Raw genomic sequence first — 21,841 nt, 5'->3', positions numbered from 1 at the left:
TGGATTTAAGCTTAAACCATTTTGTTTTGACCATTAACATATATTATTTACATCATCTTGCAGGAAATCTTTATCCGATTTATTATGTATACAACGAAATAACTTAAGATCATCAGCAAATAGCAGGAAGTGTGAGTTTTTGATAGCCTTACCAATATAGTTAATGAACAAGTTAAAAAACAAAGGACCACAATGAGACCGTTGTGGTACACCAGAATAACAATGGAATAACAATGGAATGTTAATACGAACTTGCTGTGTACGTCCCATCAGACTTTTAATCCAATTAACAATGGGGTCGCCAAAACCAGATGCATGAAGTTTGTGGACCAAAAAATTATGATTAATCTGGTCAAAGGCCTTTGAGAAATAAATTTCAGAAATCAATTTCATCCTCCATATCCGCATCAATTACTCTCGGTCTTCCAGCATTCCTGTTTTTGGCATGAAATGACCCTGTTTCGCCTAATCTATCGAACAATGATCTAATTTGTGCCATTTGTGATCATAAGTTTTATGGTTTGGTTGCCTTCTACTGGGAACGTTCGAAATAGCGTTGAACTGCTTTACGAGAACAAAAATTGTCCTGGGCATACAAACAGATCATATCGCGCATTTCTTCATTAGAAAATTCAGTATGACGTGGCATTTTACCTTTATCTTAAGTGATTTATAAAAAACTTAATAAAGTCTGTCCCAAACCCTTCTTTCAGTGCGTCACTAATTTTGACATAATATAGGATTTTAAGAATGTCGAAAATTATTGAATGTCATTTTAGTTAAATTTGACAGTTGCAGGATCGTAATCCCTTTTTTTTCTAATTGAAAATAATTTAATAATTTTAATATTAGTCTATGTTCTTTCTTGATATATCTCGGCATATTTAAAATATTTTTATGACAATAAATACAAAATTAAATTTTCACTGTAAAATGTCTGATAATACTAACCTGGAATGACAATTATTTTATCAGTTGACGTTGTCAAAGTACTGTCACTATCGAGACCATCTGCGTCAAATTATATTTATGCGCATCATTGATTGGATATCTATTTAGCGTATTCTAAACTCCAACCAATTATACATCCGTAACTAGAATAAGCTTTACGATAAATAATTTTCCAAGTTCTATGTATAATAATCGCAGACTCACGTTTTTTTCTGTCACTTCTAGCTTAATGTGTTAGAGAGAATTCGATCAACTATGACGCACTGAAAGAAGGGTTTGGGACGAACTATAGCACTTTGACAAATAATGACTCGCACTGCCCTTTGACAACTAATAATAAATAAATTAGTAGTTCCGTCTTGACGTTGTCATTAAGTTCAAAGCATACTTGTTTTGCGACAAATTAAATACAGGCATGCGTATCATTAACAAAATACGTTTATTTCGAAAACTGTACTTTTTTGATTTGAAACAAGAATAAATGTTGTGTGTATAATTGAATGTTTTTTTCCTAGAATGTTTATACAGGACGGACAAAAAAATTATGGCCACATTAATGAACCAATGTTATAGTAGGTGGTGCCACCTAGTGTCAATGGTAAAACTAATATAATTTTCATATTAAGCATACTAAATAATAGCAAGGTACAAAATTTCACTTAAATCGGTTGAATAGTTTTCAATATATCCCTAAAAATAATATAAAAAAAATACTAGTGAAATCACCCTGTAGAACGAAAACTAGCAATATTTGGCCTACGCAATAATGCTTTATTTTGATGTCATTAGCTAATGTCCAATTAATTATGGGACACCCTGTATAATATGAATATAAAAAGTATTCGTCAATGCTTTTGCGCACTTGAAGCTTATTCTTCGTGCTACGACATATTCTTTTTATTGATAATCAGTAACATATCTATTGTTATTAATTTAGCGAAAGGAAATTCTTTAAATTTAAAGCGTTTTCTTCTGTCCTAGTTTCTTACACATTTGGTGCCGGTGACGTTCCTTGTAATTTTGTGTCAATTATGCTGATAGCATTGTCCTTATTTGAAGTCTCATAAAACATGTTAATATATTTTTTAATTTTTTCCAGTTCAGTGTTAGTAAAAGTTATGTTAACACCTGTGGGATTGATCAGTTCTTTTATAATGCAATCTATTTGTGGTTTTGCTTTTGAAACTATTTGTGCATCTGCTTTAGGAAACATGATAATGTCAAAAAGTGTTGTCCCATAATTGTTTCCTTTAAAAAACATTGTTTTGTGATAAGATATGTTTGTATTTTCGTAAATAAAATCTAATAGAACTTGATTTGGTACATGTGTAGCTGCACCGCCGTTGTTATCTCCAGAAATAATTAAATCTTGTACGAATTCAATGCCGAATTTATTTAAAATATAAGTTAATAACGTTGAAAGACTTATTGGATTTCGTGATTTTACAAATATATGTAAGCAGTTATATCCATCTTTGTCACGTTTACTTATAATGTCTTTTATTACTTCAAAGTGTAAATTTTCGTCGAAAAAATTTAAAAATACATTTAGTGTTTCATCTGAAATCCAAGGAAGCGCTCCAGTCAATGGTGTTTTGCCGTCATCTTCAGTTGATAACAACATATCAATTAAAATATTTGCAAAGGGTGGTGTATTGTTTAGTTTTTGTAAAAACTCCAACACAACTTTGATGGTGGAATGAAAATTCCGAGCAGAAGCTAAATGCAAACATGTTCTTCCAAGTTGGGTTGTTTTTAAGAACATATTCTTTAGGTGGATACTATCGACATTTTTGTAAAACCATTCCAATAATAATTCTGTGCTGTTTGTCTTTCCTTGAGTAATAGCTTTGTATAAAATATTTTTTTCGGAGTCTAATGATATGAGTTCTTGAAATAATTGATCGAAAACTGCTCTAACAAATTCTAATAAAAGTGTAACATTCAAATTTTCGTTGTAAACAGCTATGTCTACAGGTGTAAGCCGTTTTATGTCTTTGGCAAGTAACAAACTTTGTGTAATATCTGGAAATTTTAACTCAATTTGCTTTAACCATTCCAATAAGGGTACAAATAAGGGGCTTCTCCATTCGGCTGCCAAATGAAGAACTGTGCGCTTGTGTTCATTGGATTCTAATAAAATTTCTTTAAATAGTGATTTTTCATGAATGATTTCGTAGAATATATTCATCACTTTAGAAAAAAGTTCTATCTCTTTTCTCGCAGAATAACATCTAAAAATTATATTCAATAAACCATTTTTATTGGCCAAAAGTATCTTCCTTAAAGTTATCAAATTATTTTTCCCAACTTGTAACACCACTTGAAATACATCTATATGTCTTAGAACCAAAATCTTTTCTATAAAGGTAAATGTTGTTTGAGTTCCAACAAATATCAAACCAGTTTCTGATAGTCTAGTAATAACTTTCTCAAAAATATCACAGTGGCCGCTTAGTTGTTTTATTAGTATCTTAAGCATTTCTGGTTTGGCTTTTGAGGTTTGTCGAGGTACGCTGTACAAAATTTCATCAAAAACAGTGTTATATTGGCCGTTTGTCGAAAGCATTTTTTCCAGAATTGCTGGGTATTTTAATAATTTTTCGATTATGAGTTGGGCGATGTTTAGGTATCCCTCGTGTGCAACAACATGTAGAATTGTATCCCTATCATCTATGATCGATATTTCTTTTGCAACTTCTTCTAATAATTCTGCGTTGCTTAAGTAATTTTCTTCCAATTGACTATTGAAGAATTGTCGAACAAAATGGTAGCTTTTTTGATGTAAGACAATCTTAAATAAAACAGCTTGTGTAACCTGTACAGAAAAATTAATCACAGAGTGTTCGCTGAAGAAGAATCCTGCAAAGCTTCTATGAATAAAATCAAGACGATTTCCCTTCAAAATTAATAAACCTGTTCTGGCTAGTTGCACTCTTGTGTTATGAACAAAGTCATCTTTGTATAGATCGGGAAATAAAACTTGGCATGAAATTGTACGAAATTTTTTTCGTAACCAACTGGAATCTCTTTCTCGTATATCTTCAGAACCAACAGTATTTCCTAAATTTTTCTTTTCGTGGTAGAAAATATCGTACTTTATTTCTACAAATCTGTTATAAAGATTAAGCAATTTAAAATCATCTGTGATTTGAAATTTGTCGTAAAATGCAATTTCTGCCAACATCCTCAAATGGAGGGGAACAATACCAAAAAAAGTTTCGCTTTTTATAATTTGATATCTCCATTTTATTAAAAAAGTTGTAGCTACGTTCTCAAACTTTATATCATCCACGTAACTTCTAATATTGTGGAATAGGTTCAAAGGTTCGTTGGAAACACTTTTGATTATTTCGTTTATTTCATTTTCATCTATAATTGTTTTCAATTCAGTTAAATACTCTGAAATTTTTTTACGTAACTCATGCACATTGTCCTCCTTAAAAAACTTTAAACTGTATTTCCAAAACCTACATAAAAACAAAGTTTGTTCTTCCTCATCTAAAGGCTTAAGCAAAAATGCCGGAGTTTGAAGAGCATTTTCAAGCATTTCTTTTTCATGAAAACGAGTAGTTACATAAATCTGAGTAACATTAGTTTGTACAAGGCCTTTAATCAAAGTAATCGTTTCTTTTGTATAAGTTGGACTAATTTCATCGAAGCCGTCGAATAAAACAACAATATTAGGAACCATGAATTTTTTTGGTCTCACTTCTAAACTAAATTTTAAGAGGCGTTTCTGAAACGAATTTTTTACAGAATCTGTGGACATCGCCATTTCTGTAAAGTAGTCAATTGCACACGCGATGTCGTCCTCCGTAAATGTAACTTCACTTAAAGATTTCATTTTGTGCCTAACATCTTTATCGTTAAGTTTTTCTTTATTAAATGCAAACTCGTTTAGATTGATTCTGATGACCCACAAAGAATTCGATTGTGTCAACATTTTTCGTGATAATCCTGTTAAGAACGTAGATTTTCCTACTCCTGAATCGTTGGAAATTATTATAATTTTACTTTTTACGTTGGTAGGTATAGTAAAGAAATTTTCATGAAAATAATGATCAGTGCCAATATAATCTTTGTCAATGTTATGAAAAATTGTACCTAGATTACCTTTAGATTTTTTCCAAAAGATGTTATTGCCTTTAAAGTCTAGCCAATGTAAAGCTCTTCCCTTAAAACTATTGTTTATTTTGTAAAATGCTCTTTGTTTAAGTTCTTCGTTTTCTCTATCTTCTGTCTCGTCTTCTTTGTACCATATAATTCCATTATTGTACGATTTGTCGACATTGTATTCATGAATAATTGTTTCGGAAGCTCCAAATTCTTTTAATGTTATTTCATTGGTCCCCGTAACGAAAAAAAGCTCTCTATCAGCTTCTATAAAAATCATGTTATTAATTTTTTGCTGATACAGCTTTCTCTCTATGTAATATTCGTGTATGTAATCATTGAAATAAAAAGCGTCGTCGTTACCGACCTGAATAATTATACCTTCAACTAGTTTTGTTAGATTCTCGTTATCAAATATTGATGTGGCAGTTTCATGATTTATAAGTTTGTTAAAACAAACCGGAAGATTTTGAAAAGAGCACTTCTTTTCTAATAAGTTACTTTGTGATTGTTCTGTTAGATGTTGAAAGTTCATTTGAAGTTTTTCAATTCTAAAATTATCATCGCAATCAAAATTTGAAATTACTTCGTCGTTTTTATTGAGTATGAAAATAACTTTTTTCGCGTTATTTGCATGTTTCTTAATAATAGTCTTAAATGTATTTAACAGTGTGCTCCATATACTGTTGTCAACGAACAGTTTATTCTGGCATTCAATAATTAATAAATTATGACTTTTCTCCGAACTGAAAGAATCTATAACAAGCTGTCGTATATCTTCGAGAAGGAGTGTCCTGAATCTTAAAAATACAAAACTGTCGTGTGCTCCAAAATTATTAGAATTCTCTAAGGTTTGAAGTAAATGAATGGAGGCCAATCGTGATGAGTCTGTCAATAAAAATAAAAAATGTTTGTTAGATTTTAAAAATTCGTTGACACAAACAAGATCGTGTTGGAAAGTTATGTCTAACGCTTTTAATTTTTCGGGATAAGCTTTATTTATGCCAGATGTCATCAGAGTACGAATTTTTTTAGTTAATGAGATAAAAAATCCTTTAACTTTATCTTTACCAAGATAGTTGCTGCGACGTTTAAAGTATTGCTTAAAAAAATCAAGCATTTCCTTTTGAAACGAATGAGTTACCAAATCAGCATTTAGTAGCTGAAATGTTATTCCCAGTTCCTTACTTAAAAATGTATTTAACTCATCAACATTCGGATAATTCGTTATAATACGAAACTTATCAATAAATTCATTAATATTACTATCAAATTTTTTTTCATCTAGTAACAATGATATCGCCACTGTGTTAGTAATCATATTCTGACACTCCTCTTGTACTAAAATTTGTGTCTCTTCTAGATTTGCATTAGCTGATTTGAGAATGTCTAAAGTTTTTGTTGAAAATTTGTTAGTTATTCCCGCTTTATTAATTTCAGTGCAAATATCAGCTATTTCCAGGCATTGTGGCACTTTCTTTAAAAAGTTCGTTAAATTTTCTTCATCCTTGATAAGCAGATCACGTTCTTGGTGTAAACGACTACCTAGGATAGAATTTATTTTTAGATACTCTTCCATTTTGGTTTCTTCTTCTTTTAAAGTCGTTTCAATTTTTTGAATGGTAGTTTTCAAATTACTGACTAATTCATTAAGCTGAAGTTTTTTCGTACTCTTCCCTGCAAATACTCTATCATCCGCAACTGCATCTTTTATACATTTTGAAAGCTCCTCTACTACTGTTTTTGTTTTTGCTGATGCCAATTTCAAATTTACGCTACGTATTGTGTCTCTTATAAGAGATTTATTTTCTAACCTTTTTACCGTTAAAAAATAATTCTCGACGCATGGAAAATCCCTACAGCATCTTGAAACTAACACCTTTTCCAAAAGGTTCACTTTCATAAATTTTAATAGCTCATCTTTAACTTGTAAATCTGTTTTAAATTTATGTTTTATTATTACATCTCTATTTTCTTCAAAATATAGCATCTCACCTGGTGAAATTTTATCTTCTGTGAAGTAGTTTTTCCATTTAGAAATGTTATCGTTAATTTTCTGTTTTGCAGCGGTTAGAGTTCCATCAATTTTACGTTTATACAAGCTAAAATCGAGACTGGTGTTGGTACAAAGATCTAGTTCTTCGAAATTAGCATTGTGGAACGCTGGATTAGATTTGATTTTACAAAAGGACAAAAAATATTTCTGCAAACTAAATTCTCCTTTGTCATCATTGGTTAACGCGCCAACTGTGATCTTATGTTTGTTAACGTCTTGTTTGTGCTTCGCTTGTAAAAATCTCCAAGTATATGAATCATCTGCTGCAGTTCTTTTATACGTAATTACAACGTCATCAAATTTTTCAGCAATATCCAATTCGGTAGCAATATCAAAATCCGCGTAATTATTTTTATGAGCTCTGTGAGCGAAGACGTTTTTAAACCTGAAGAAGCATATGACGTACTTTCAGTGGATAAATTTAATTCTTGATCGTCGTCGGAATCCTCTGTCATTTTAGAAGTATTACCTTGTATAAATGTGGGGACACATTGTGGATAGGTTTTGACTGAGGCTTCATATAATAATGTTTCAAAGTTAAACCAATTGGAAAATCTTCCTGAATTTTTTTGGATTGAATGTAATACTGATTCACCATTGTTGTTTGTAGCATTAACATCCCAGGCAGAGGTTTGAATCAAGACTTTGGCTACATTTATGCGATTCTTTAAGACAGCCAAATGAAGCGGATTATTTCCGTTATTGTCAGTAACATTTAAATTAACGCCACATTCAATCAACATGGCAGCTATATCTGGACGATCAGAAATGACTGCGTAATGAATAAGTGAAATGCCATTTCTAACTTCGTCCAAATCGGCTCCATTTTCTATGAAATTCCTAACTTTATATTCATCACCTTGTTCAACGGCATCAAATATGTTACGAATAATATAATCATTGTCCTCGTTTGAATTGTGTTCCATCATTGTATTTCCTTTTTAACAAAAATTAAGCCATTTATTTATCTGGATCTAAAAAATAGTATTTTCATTAAAAAAAAATGAACTCTTAAACTGTATATGGAATTGGCGATTACTTGGAAATCCATGTTTAGTAGTATAATATAGCATAAAACACACAATGTTTTTAATTTCCTTAAAATATATTTGACTTGAATATGTTTCACTGAAAACTCTGACTACTCACCTTGCTGTGGCCGGTTATAATAAAAAAAAAATAAAAACATACTAGGATTTGTGCATACAACATCATTAAAGATAAAACTAAGTAATAACTTAAAACTCTTGTTTCATTTTTGTTGTACTGCATATTTTTTCTTCTTCTTTCAGTACCCTGTCCGATTATCGAACGTTGCCGATCATATTGGCAATGACAACTTTGTTGACGGAGGCTCTAAATAAATTAGCGGTGGTCTCTTGATACCATTCTCGGAGATTTCGGAGCCAGAATGTTCTTCTTCGTCCTGGGCCTCTCCTTCCGGCGATCTTACCCTGTATTATGAGGTGTAGAAGGTTATACCTCTCTGGATGTCTTATCACCACAAATCAGACAAAGTAATAGAGGCTTTTTATTACGATTTAAGGAAAGTCCTAAGTAAGTTAAAAACCAATGAAGTAACGCTAGTTATGGGTGACTTTAATGCCAAAATCGGCAAGGGTAGTTATGGTGAAGTAGTAGGTTCATGGGGTCTGGGTGAGCGAAATGAGAGAGGAGAACGCCTACTCACATTTGCTATGGAAGAAGAATTGGTAATCACCAATACACTCTTCAAATTACCACACAGAAGGTTGTACACCCGGTGACACGCCAGAAAACATCACAAGAAACCAGATTGACTATATTTTAATAAATAAAAGATTCAAAAACTCAATAACATCAGTGAAAACCTACCCTGGTGCAGATATTAAGTCAGACCATAACCCACTTGTCGCTAAGTTTCGTCTGAAATTTAAAAAAATCCACAAACCTAATCCAAGATACGATCTCAAGCAACTAAGAGATGATGACATAAAGCAAGAAGTACGGGAATATCTGAAGAACAACATATCTAAGTCAGAAGTAGTTAATGATGTTGACAGCGAAATAAACCACAGAATACATTGGGAAGGAAATATTAGACCAATACCTGCGACGGAAAAAGACAGAAAAGAAAAAACCATGGATGACCGACGGTATATTACAGATGATGGACAGAAGAAGAGAATCCAAGCGGAAAGACTACGTTGCATATCAATTTCTAAAGAGATAAAAAAACTGTCAAAGAAACTAAAAATAGAAATCAAACAAAAAATACAAGTAAAACTGTTCTTACAGTTTTACTTGTATTTTTTGTTTCGTTTCTCCCGTTTAGTTTTTAATCTTTAATGTTAAGTTATCGTAGAGTTTTTATAACATCTTTAAAAAAACCCTACAAATTGTTTTTGTAAGTATGAACCCTGTAGGTTTGTTTACTTATATTCTAAAATCTTTTTTATTTGTAGTGAACTGATGATGCTTTTAAAAATAAAAGCGAAACGTATTCGAATAAAGCAATAAAGTAGTTGACGTCTTTTATTTGCCAATTATTGACCGATAAAACCTCTGGTATTCAACCATTGAATATATTCCATATATATATATATATATATATATATATATATATATATATAAATATATAAATGTTTTTGATGGGTTGGAGTCAATAAAAGAGGCTATTGGTTAACTATTTAATATCTCGAGCTTTCAATTGTGTTTACAATTCTTATCAAGAGCTGCAAATAAAATTAGTTTCGTTAATAAAAATTGCTGCAAATACATGTCAAAAAGAATTAATACTAAAATGCCCTTATCTAATAAATTCTTCCCTGAAATTTTAATAATTTTGAAAACATTTTCTTAACAAAAAAAAAATTCAATTATTTCAAGACCAAAATCATGGTGAAATAAAACAGTCTATTTTCAACAGAGAACCAATTTAGAGTATTTAACATCGTCCCAATTGGGGTACGGCGATTTGTTTTAAGAATTATTCTCATTCCACGGTTCTGTAATTTTTGTAGCATGTTAAATTTGTTAAGGTTAAATAAATATAAGATTGATGAGCAATATTCAAAATGAGGTTGAATAATTGTGTTATATACTGTTATTTTTGACTCCATTCATAAATTTTGAGATATTCTACTCAGAAAGGTAAAGTTTTTTTGATATTTTTTGTGAACGTACTCGAAGTGACTCTCAAAGTTCAGAATATTGTCAAGCTGGAATTCCAAATATTTAACTGTTGTGACAATTTCAATTTTTTCATCATTAATATTTAAATTTATGATTTCAGAATCATATTCAGCTTATTTATATTGAAGTTTTTTAACAATTGTGTCACATTTTAGACTATTATCGTTATTATTTAATTAAAACTTTCTCGTCTAAGATACGTTCTGAAAAATATTTTATAGCTACTGTTTTATGACCTTATAAAATAACATGAAATACTTTCCTAATTAAAACAATCATTATATTAAAATTTTCAAACTTTGTACTAATTCCATTAGATTAATTAGAACCCCTACATTTGACACCTCTGCATTTCCGGATATGTCCGCCATATTAAGAGGCCACTTTTATGAATTTTTTTCTCCTTTCCATAACCATTAGATTCCCTCTTTTGTCTTTTTGCTCGATGGATTACACTCACTGATAATTATTTTATTGTTCAAAAAATAATAGTTTTTAATAGAACACCTATTTTTTTATGGAAAAGTCTATAAAACTTATGAAGGTGCATTAAATTTCTTAGCTGTAATGTTTTTGCAGCCTGATTGACTACAAGAAGGCTTGTAGTCGATGGAAGTACTGAAGAGGACAGGGATTGACGGAAAAGACTTAAAAATAATAGCTAACTTGTATTGGAATGAATCAGCGGTGCTCCGAATAGATGGAGAATTTACAGATAAGGCCAAAATCTTAAGGGGAGTGAGACACGGGTGCATAATTTCACCAATGATATTCAATCTGTACTCGGAGCACATTTTTGAAGAGGCTCTAAAAGATATTGATGAAGGCATTTCAATAAATGGAGTCAAGCTCAATATCCTGAGGTATGCAGATGATACAATAGTGTTTTAAATATACCATAGAAGGGCTGCAAAACTGAATGAACAAAATAACGGAAACAAGTAGAACATATGGACTGGATATAAATACCACCAAAACCCAGCTAATGATCATTAACAAGGAAAACATAACTGGAGCAAATCTGTATGTGAACCAAATGAGAATTGAACGTGTCTCACAGTACAACTACTTGGAAACTATAATCAATGAGTCGTGGGACAATACCCAAAAGATTAAATGTCGCATCGGACAGGCAAAAAGTGCATTCTTGACTATAAGCTATGTGTTCAAGAGTCATGACCTCACCCTAGAAAACAGAAATAAAGCTCTTTAAATGTTACGTGTACTCAGTGCTTCTGTACGGAGTAGAAACGTGGACATTGAAGGCGGAAACTCTCAAAACTTCAGACTTTTGAATTACGATTATACAGAAAGGTCCTGAAGATACCATGGACAGACAAAGTCACCAATGAAGAAGTACTGCGGAGGGTGAACACAACCACAGATTTGATCAACATCATGAAGGACCGTAAGCTGCAGTACTTGGGACATCTAATGAGACATCAAGGCAGATACGAGCTACTCCAATGCATTTTGCAAGGTAAAATTGAAGGGAAAAGGGCCCCAGGACGAAGAAGAATATCCTGGCTTGCTAACCTAAGAGCATGGTATAGAAAGACCTCAACACAGCTATTCCGTATAGCAACCAACAAAGTCATCATAACCAGAATGATCGCCAACGTTAGGAACGGACAGACACCCTAAGAAGAAGAAGATATTTAAGTGTCTTTACCTGGATTAAGAAAAAATTTGATCGGATTCATAGCGTTTTCGTCTGCTCTACTTTCCTCTATATCCGGTTCCGGTGACGTTCCTTGTAATTTTGTGTCAATTATGCTGATAGCATTGTCCTTATTTGAAGTCTCATAAAACATGTTAATATATTTTTTTATTTTTTCAAGTTCAGTGTTAGTAAAAGTTATGTTAACACCTGTGGGATTGATCAGTTCTTTAATAATGCAATCTATTTGTGGTTTTGCTTTCGAAACTATTTGTGCATCTGCCTCAGGATACATGATAATGTCAAAAAGTGTTGTTCCATAATTGTTTCCTTTAAAAAACATTGTTTTGTGATAAGATATGTTAGTATTTTCGTAAATAAAATCTAACAGAACTTGATTTGGTGTATGTATAGCTGCATTGCCGTAATTATCTCCGGAAATAATTAAATCTTGTAGAAATTCTATGCCGAATTTCTTTAAAATAAAAGTTAATAATAACGTCAGGCTTTCTGAGCTTCCTGATTCTACTGTTATATGTAAACAGGTACGTCCATATCTATCAAGTTTACTTATAACGTCGTTTATTACATTAACCTGTATATTTTCGTCGAAAAAAATAAAAAATACATCGGCTGTAATATCTGACTTCCAACGGAGCGCTTCAGTTAATGGTGTTTTGCCGTCCTCTTCAGTTGATAACAACATATCAATTAAAATATTCGCAAACGGTGGTGTATTGTTTAGTTTTTGTAAAAACTCCAACACAACTTTGACGGCGGAATGAAAATTCCGAGCAGAAGCTAAATGTAAACATGTTCTTCCAAATTGGGCTGTTTTTAAGAACATATTCTTCAGGTGGATACTATCGACATTTTTGTAAAACCATTCCAATAATAATTCGGTACTTCTTGATTTTCCTTGAGTAATAGCTTTGTATAGAATATTTTTTTTGTAGTCCAAAGATATGAGTTCTTGAAACAATTGATCGAAAAATTCTCTAACAAATTCTAATAAAAGCGTAACACCTAAATTTTCTTTGTAAACAGCGATTTCTATAGGTGTAAGGCCTTGTTTGTCTTTGGCAAGTAACAGATTTTGCGTAACACCGGGAAATTTTAACTCAATCTTTTTTAACCATTTCAATAAGTGTACAAATAGAGGACTTGATGTACGGTTTACCGAAATATGAAGAACGGTACGCTTGTATTCGTCGAATTCTAATAGAAGTTCATTAAAAAGTGGTGCGTTATCAATTGTTTCATATAATAAATTCATCAATTTTGGATAAGGTTCTGTCGTCTTAGAACAACATTTAAAAATTATATTCAATAAACCGTTTTTATTTGTTAAAAGTAACTTTCTTAGCGTTGTCAAATTGTTTTTCACTAGTTCTAATACCGTTTGAAATAAATCTACGCGTCTAAAGGCTAAAAACTTTTCTAATAGGGTAAATTGTGTTTGAATTCCAACTAATATTAAACCATGAGTTTCTGATAGTCTAGTAATAACTTTCTCTAAAATGTCATAGTGACCGCTTAGTTCTTTTAATAATATTTTAAGCATTTCTGGGTTAGCTCTCGAACGCGGACGAGTTACATTGTGCAAAATTTCATCAAAAACTCCGTCATATTTACCGGTTGTCAAGAGAATTTTTTCCAGCATTATTGGGTGCTTTAGTAATTTCCCAATTATTAGTTGGGCGATGTTCAAATATCCCTCGTGTGCAACAACATGTAAAATTGTATCACTTCCATGTATAACTCTTATTTCCCTTGCAACGTCGTCTATCAAATCTTTGTCCCTTAAGTCATTTACTTTCAATTGGCTGTTGAAAAATTCTCTAACGAAATTGTATGCTTCTTCGTATAACACAGTTTGAAATAAAACAGCTTGTGTAACCTGTGCAGAAAAATAAATCACAGAGTGTTCGCTGAAGAAGAATCCTGCAAAGCTTCTATGAATAAAATCAAGACGGTTTCCCTTTAAAATTAGTAATCCTATTCTGGCTAGTTGCACTCTTATGTTATCAACAAAGTCATCTTTGTATAGATCGGGAAATAAAACTTGGCATGAAATTATACGAAATTTTTTTCGTAACCAACTGGAATCTCTTTCTCGTATGTCTTCAGAACCAACAGTATTTCCTAAATTTTTCTTTTCGTGATAGAAAATATCGTATTTTATTTCTACAAATCTGTTATAAAGATTAAGCAATTTAAAGTCATCTGTGATTTGAAATTTGTCGTAAAATACTATTTCCGCCAACATTCTTAAATGAAGGGGGACGATACTAAAGGAAGTATCTCCATCGATAATTTTATTCTTCCATCCATTTAATAAATTTCTGGCAAATTTATCAAAGTTTATATCGTCCACGTAACTTCTGAGGTTGTGATTTAGGGTCGAAGACGCGGTTGAAATATTTTTCATTATGTCGTTTATTTCGTTTGCATCTAAAATAGTTTGTAGTTCTGTTACGTACTCGGAAATTTTTTTATGTAACTCTTGCACATTGTCTTCTTTAAAAAATTTTAAACTGTATTTCCAAAATTTACATAAAAATGAAGTTTGTTCTTCCTCATCTAAAGGCTTAAGCAAAAGTGCTGGTGTTTGAAGAGCATTTTCAAGCATTTCTTTTTCATGGAATCGAGACGTGACGTAAATTTGAGTAACATTAGTTTGTACAAGGCCTTTAATCAAAGTAATCGTTTGTTTTGTATAAGTTGGACTAATTTCATCGAAGCCGTCGAATAAAACAACAATATTAGGAACCATGAATCTTTTTGGTCTCACTTCTAAACTAAATTTTAAGAGGCGTTTCTGAAACGAATTTTTTACAGAATCTGTGGACGTCGCCATTTCTGTAAAGTAGTCAATTGCACACGCGATGTCGTTCTCCGTAAATGTTATTTCTCTTAAAGATTTCATTTTGTGCCTAACATCTTTATCGTTAAGTTTATCTTTATTAAATGCAAAATCGTTTAGATTGATTCTGATGACCCACAAAGAATTCGATTGTGTCAACATTTTTCGTGATAGTCCCGTTAAGAACGTAGATTTGCCTACTCCTGAATTGTTGGAAATTATTATTATTTTACTTTTTACGTTGGTGAGCACACTAAATAAATTTTCATGAAAATAATAATCAGTGCATATATAATCTTGATCAATATTATTAAAAATGTTGTCGAGATTACCCTTAGACTTTTTCCAAAAGACATAATTGTCTTTATATTCCAACCAATGTAGCGCTGTTCCTGTAAATCCATTGTTCAACTTATAGAATGCTGTTTGTTTAAGTTCTTCTCCGTCGTCTTCATCACCTTCTTTATACCATATTATTCCGGTAGTGTATGATTCGTTAATATTGTATTGATGAATAAATGTTTTCGAAACTCCAAATTCGTTTAACGTTTTTTCATTGACTCCAGTAATGAGAAACAACTCCTTATCGGCTTCTTTGAAAATGCTCTTGTGAATTCTTTGCATATACAGGTTTCTCTCTATATAGTATTCTTGGATATAGTCATTAAAATAGAAAGCATCGTCATTTCCTATTTCAATAATTTTACCTTCAACTAGTTTTGTTAGACACTCGTTATCAAATATTGATCCAGCAGTTTCATGATTTATAAGTTTGTTAAAACAAACTCGAAGATTTTGAAAAGAGCACTCTCTTTTTAATAAGTTACTTTGTGATTGTTTAGTTAGATGTTGAAAGTCCGTTTGGAGTTCTTCAATTCTAACATTATCATCGCAATCAAAATTTGAAATTACGTCGTCGTTTTTATTAAGTATGAAAATAACTTTTTTTGAGTTATTTGCATGTCTTTCAATAATAGTCTTAAATTTATTAAATAATTTTCTCCATACACTGTTTTCGACGAATAGTTTATTCTGGTATTCAATAATTAATAAATTATGACTTTTCTCCGAACTAAAAGAATCTATAACAAGCTGTCGTATATCTTTCAGAAGAAGTGTCCTAAGTCTTAAAAATACACAACTATCATGTGCTCCGAAATTATTAGAGTTCTCTAAGGTTTGAAGTAAATGAATAGACCCCAATCGTGATGAGTCTGTCAATAAAAATAAAAAATGTTTGTTAGATTTTAAAAATTCATTGACACAAATAAGATCGTGTTGGAAAGTTATGTCGAACGCTTTTAATTTTTCGGGATAAGCTTTATTTAGACCGGATGTCATTAAAGTACGAATTTTTTTAGTTAATGATATAAAAAATTCGTTAACTTTGTCTTTACCAAGAAAGTCACTGCGACCTTTCAAGTATTGCTTAAAAAAATCAAGAATTTCCTTTTGGAACGAATGAGTTACTAAATCAGCATTTAATAGTTGGAAAGTAACTCCCAGTTCCTTACTTAAAAATGTATTTAACTCATCAACATTCGGATAATTCGTTATAATACGAAACTTATCAATAAATTCTTTAATATTACTATCAAATTTTTTTTCATCTAGTAACAATGATATTGCTACTGTGTTAGTAATCATATTCTGGCACTTCTCTTGTACTAACATTTTTGTCTCTTCTAGATCTGCATTAGCTGATTTGAGAATGTCTAAAGTTTTTGTTGAAAATTTGTTAGTTATTCCCGCTTTATTAATTTCAGTGCAAATATCAGCTATTGTCAGGCATTGTGGCACTTTCTTTAAAAAGTTCGTTAAATTTTCTTCATCCTTGATAAGCAGATCACGTTCTTGGTGTAAACGACTACCTAGGATAGAGGTTATTTTTAGATACTCTTCCATTTTGGTTTCTTCTTCTTTTAAAGTCGTTTCAATTTTTTGAATGGTAGTTTTCAAATTACTGACTAATTGATCGAACGCAAGTTTTGTTGTACTCTTCCCTGCAAATACTTTATCATCTGAAATTACATCTTTTAATGCAAATATGCGTCTTGAAAGTTGTTCTAGCAATGTTTTTGTTTTTGCTGAAGCCAGTTCTAAATTTACGCTGTCTATCGTATCTATTATAACAGATTTGTTTTCCAATATTTTTACTGTTAACAAATATTCTTCTATAGATGCAAAATTTTTACAATATTTTGAAGTTAAAACATTTTCTAATAAATTCATTTTCATAAATTTCAACAAGTCGTCTTTAACGCTTGGACAAAATTTGTATTTCAGTGCATCTATGCTTTCATCTAAATACAGGATTTCATCTTGTTCAATATCGTCTTCTATGAAGTAATTTTTCCATTTAGCGATATTTTCGTTAATTTTCTGTGCTACAACAGTTAGTGTGCCATCTAGTTTGCGTTTATTGCTCTCTCTAAAATCAAAACTGGTGTTCGTGCAAAGATCCAGTTCTTCTAACTCACTATCATGATATTCTGGGTTTGATTTGATTTTACAGAATGATAAAAAATATTTCGGCACATTGTATTCTCCTTTGTCATCCTTAGTTAATTTGTTTACCGTAATTTTATGTTTTTCGATGTCTTGTTTGTGTTTGGCTTGTAAAAAGCGCCATCTGCAGAGGATATCTTGTATAGTTTTTCTGTATTTAATAACAACGTCATCAAATTTTTCAGCAATATCCAATTCAGTGGCAATATCAAAATATACGTAATTATTTTTTAGAGCTCTATAAACGAATAACATTAAAAGTAACAACTGATATACGGTTCCGTGTAATGACGTTTTTAAACCTGAAGAAGCATATGACGTACTTGCAGTGGATAGATTTAATTCTAGATCATCGTCAGAATCTTCTGCCAATGTAGTAGTATTACCTTGTATAAACGTGGAGGCACATGGGTAGGTTGGGACTGAAGCTTCATGTAGTAATTGTTCAAAATTGGACCAATTGGAAAATCTTCGTGAATTTCTTTGGATTGATTGTAATACCGACTCATTATTGTTGTTTGTAGCATTAACATCCCAGGCAGCGTTTTGAATCAAGACTTTGGCTACATTTATGCGATTCTTTAAGACAGCCAAATGAAACGGATTATTTCCGTTATTGTCAGTAACATTTAAATTAACGCCGCATTCAATCAACATGGCAGCTATATCTGGACGATCAGAAATGACTGCGTAATGAATAAGTGAAATGCCATTTCTAACTTCGTCCAAATCGGCTCCATTTTCTATGAAATTCCTAACTTTATATTCATCACCTTGTTCAACGGCATCAAATATGTTACTAATAATATAATTATTGCTCTCATTTGAATTATGGTCCATTATGTTACCAGTTTTTCATTGAAATCAAATCTTCAAGTATTTGAACCTAAAAAATAATATTTCGATACTTATATATTTATATATTTAGGAACAGACAATCAAGAAATTTACACCAGAATTACTATTGGATGTCTTAAAGGAATTCTCTGTTGAGCAAGAATTTAACGATGAAACCAAGATTTTAGAGTTTTTGTTACAAGAAATTTATTAACACGTACAAAATATGTGGTAACTTTCCGAAAATTTTCCATGGCAACCTATTTATGTATAACAATTTTTTTTAATAATTTGAGAGTTATTTCAAGACAAAAATGATTCTTATGATATTTATATAAAACGCTTACTTTAAACGTAAAGGGCAAATAAACTACTAAAATAGCCGAAAAATAATATTTTTAGCGTTTTTCGAGTCCATATTTTTATAGGTTGAACATCAGATGTAAGAAAAACAAAAAATACAAGATGAAAGCTTAAGTCAATTCGTTTAAAAATACTCAATCTCAACCTATTTACAACTTGTATATCGATTTCAAACAGGCGTTTGATGGAGTAGATCGACAAAAGATGTTAAATCAACTATCTATGTTAGGGATACCCAATAAGTTGGTTAAACTTATACGAATGACTCTGGAGGGTTCCAAAGCTGTGGTGAGACTAGATTGAGATATGACGCAGGCCTTTGATATTGAAAATGGAGTTAGACAAGGTGATGCCTTATCAACAATACTTTTTTAGCTAACTTTAGAAGCTGTTGTTAGAAAACTGGATATACACGGCTGTATTAATACAAGACCAGTGCAAATATGCGCATATGCGGATGATGTTGCCATAATAAGCCGCAACAAAAGGCGAAAAAGTTATAGAACTGAAACGAGAAGCTGCTACGTTTGGTCTATATATAAATGAAAGCTAAACAAAATATATAGAGTGCACAAAATCGAATCAACATGAGAATCTGAAGGTAGACAACCATACCTACAAATATGCCTCCACTTTTCCCTACCTAGGCTCAATAATAAATGACAACAACATCAGTCAAGAAATACAAGCACGGATTCTTAGCGGTAATAAGTGCTTTTATGCATACAAAGACTTAATGAAAAGTAAGTTACTGAATCGTGAGTCTAAGCTTACAATCTACAAAACAGTAATTAGACCAGTGGTCACATATGGATGTGAAACGTGGACCCTCTCAACCACTGATGAAAATCAACTGAGAACATTTGAGCGCAAAATACTAAGGAAGATATTTGGACCAACCCAATGCAGCGATGGTTCGTGGAGAATGAAAATGAACCACGAGCTGGATGAACTAATGCAGAGCGCAGATATTGTAGATTTGTAAAGTCACAAAGACTAAACTGGCTTGGTCATCTAGAAAGAATGCCAGATAATCGAGCTGCAAAAGTAGTCCAGAGATGGAAGCCCCAAGGAAACAGAACAAGAGGAAAGTCCCGTAAAAGATGGATAGACGACGTAGAGAGGGATCTTAAAACCGTGAACATCAAGCAGTGGCGAAGGAAAGTGTCCGACAGGGCGGAATAGAAGAACATTGTTAAGCAGGCCAAGACTCACAAAGGGTTGTAGCGCCATTAGAAGAAGAAGAAGACATGGTATACAGAAGGTGTGTTATATTCTCTCTATTTACCGACCTCCTGAAACCAGCAACTTTAAACAGTTCATTAAACAACTTGAGATGTTGAAGTTCAATTTCTATAAGAATGGTAACCAGTTTCTTATATGTGGAGATGTTAACGTGAACTTCCTAATTAAAAACAATCACAGAAATGATCTAATAAATTTATTAGCTAAATATAACATTAAACATTTTATTAATGTTCCCACCAGGATAACAAACACATCTTCAACATGTATTGATAATTTTTTTAGTAGTTTGGATTAAAATAACATAGAAGTAGTTGACTCATTTCTCTCTGATCATACATATCAAATAGGCTCTTTCATTGTCCCATTAATGCATAACTGTAATCATTCCTTTCAAACCCGTAATTTTATGGAATCTAATATGGATGTTTTCCGCAATGTATTATCTAGGGAAACCTGGCATGAAACTTATTCGGCTATCACTTTCAACGATAAAATATCAGCATTTTATGGAACGTTTTTATATCATTATAACACAATTTTTCCTAAAATAAAAAACCAGCCAAATTGTATAGCAAAACTAAGTTTCCTAAGCAAATCAAAGAAATGCATAATATGCTGTGCGAAATGAACGTATTACGCAACAGGTTTAATAGTCAATTTTATACAGAACGATATAATACTTTTAAAAAGTAATATCAACAAAACAAACAACAGTATTTAAAACAAAGAAATAATGGACGTATTGAAAATAGCAACGTGATAAAAGAATGTTGGAAAATCATCAGTAATAATCAAAATAGAAATAAACCTACATTAGCAAATACAATTAAAATAAATGACAATGAAGATATAAAAACTAAAGATAAAGCCAACCCGATAACTAACTATTTCATTAATAAAAATAATAATAACTCAACTCCAAATTATCTCATGAAAATTGATCAATTTTACAAGACTTTTTTTATCCAACTACATCTGCAGAAATACTGTCACTTATAAGTAAGACCACATTTAAACTTGCTGAAGGTTTAGATAAACTCAATGATAAGGTTATAAAATGTGTTGCCAGTCACATATGTGAACCCTTGTCACATTTAATCAACGAATCTTTTACGACAGACCAATTTTCCAATATAAAGGAATCGAAGGGATTTCCAATTTTAAAAAAATAAAGATTCTGCAAGTAATATAGAGAATTATCGTTTGATTTGTATACGCAGTCAGATTGCAAAGTTGTTTGAACTGGCATTCTGTGAAAGACTAACATGCTATCTAGAAGCATTTCATTTACTGCCAGATGTCCAAAATGGGTTCAGGAAAGGCAAATCTATTGTAAGTGCTGTTGATGACTGTCTTAATTGTATCTGTGAACCTCTTAATGAAAAACAGAACACGTTGGGTCTTTTTTATGATCTCAGTGTGCTTTTGACATGGTGGATCACAGGCTGCTTCTGATAAAGACGGAATGTATGGGAGTTCGAGGTATACCACATGACTTGATAAGATCATATTTGTCAAATCGTTTGCAAACAATAATATTAGATGGTACGCTAGCAGACGCAATGAAGTCTTCTATGGGAGTATCACAAGTTTCGGTTCTTGGTACTCTCTTCTTTATTGTTTTTATCAACGATATCAACCAAGTTTGCACTACTCCTAATCAAATTATTGAATATGCAGATGATACAAGCTTCATTATATTACATCATCAGTTTGATCAACTTGTTAGCAAGGGCAATACAGCATCTCAGGAATTTAGTAAGTATTGCAAAGACAACGGCCTTAAGCTAAATATAACAAAAACCAGTTTTATGAGATTTTTACCAAAGAATATAACCCCTGACTATGATCATGACCTATATATTGATAAAGAGTCCATTCCAAATGCCGAAGTAATAAAATTTTTAGGACTGATGTTAGATCCAAAGCTAAGTTGGGAAGATCGCATAGATAAAGTAACCTCGACGCTAAGTAGTCGTTGTTATGTAATTAGAAATATAAGGGATACTGTATCCTTCCATATATTAAAACTAATGTACTATGGCTTGGTGCAGTCAGTCCT

The 21,841-nt window shown here is 31.7% G+C and overlaps 2 protein-coding genes across 4 annotated transcripts in view; one reads left to right on the top strand and one right to left on the bottom strand.

Moving 5' to 3' along the window:
- The window catches only part of LOC140435182 (ubiquitin-protein ligase E3B), a 108,009-nt gene that overhangs the window by 44,613 nt on the left and 41,555 nt on the right, over window positions 1–21,841 (top strand). The gene's annotated exons all lie outside the window — the stretch shown is intronic.
- The window catches only part of LOC140435179 (uncharacterized), a 28,587-nt gene continuing 7,752 nt past the window's right edge, over window positions 1,007–21,841 (bottom strand). For 2 of the 3 annotated variants that reach the window (XM_072523951.1, XM_072523950.1), the window contains exon 2: window positions 9,844–18,217. In XM_072523951.1, the coding sequence (XP_072380052.1) occupies window positions 11,956–18,171 (6,216 nt within the window). In that variant the 5' untranslated portion in view covers window positions 18,172–18,217 and the 3' untranslated portion in view covers window positions 9,844–11,955. Of the gene's footprint in view, window positions 8,098–9,843; window positions 18,218–21,841 lie in introns of those variants that run through there. The other variant, XM_072523952.1, reaches the window with a different exon arrangement.

The sequence above is a fragment of the Diabrotica undecimpunctata genome, chromosome 2 (genome assembly GCF_040954645.1).
Source record: "Diabrotica undecimpunctata isolate CICGRU chromosome 2, icDiaUnde3, whole genome shotgun sequence".
Classification (NCBI taxonomy): domain Eukaryota; kingdom Metazoa; phylum Arthropoda; class Insecta; order Coleoptera; family Chrysomelidae; genus Diabrotica; species Diabrotica undecimpunctata.
This window is presented reverse-complemented; position numbering and strand designations above follow the sequence as displayed.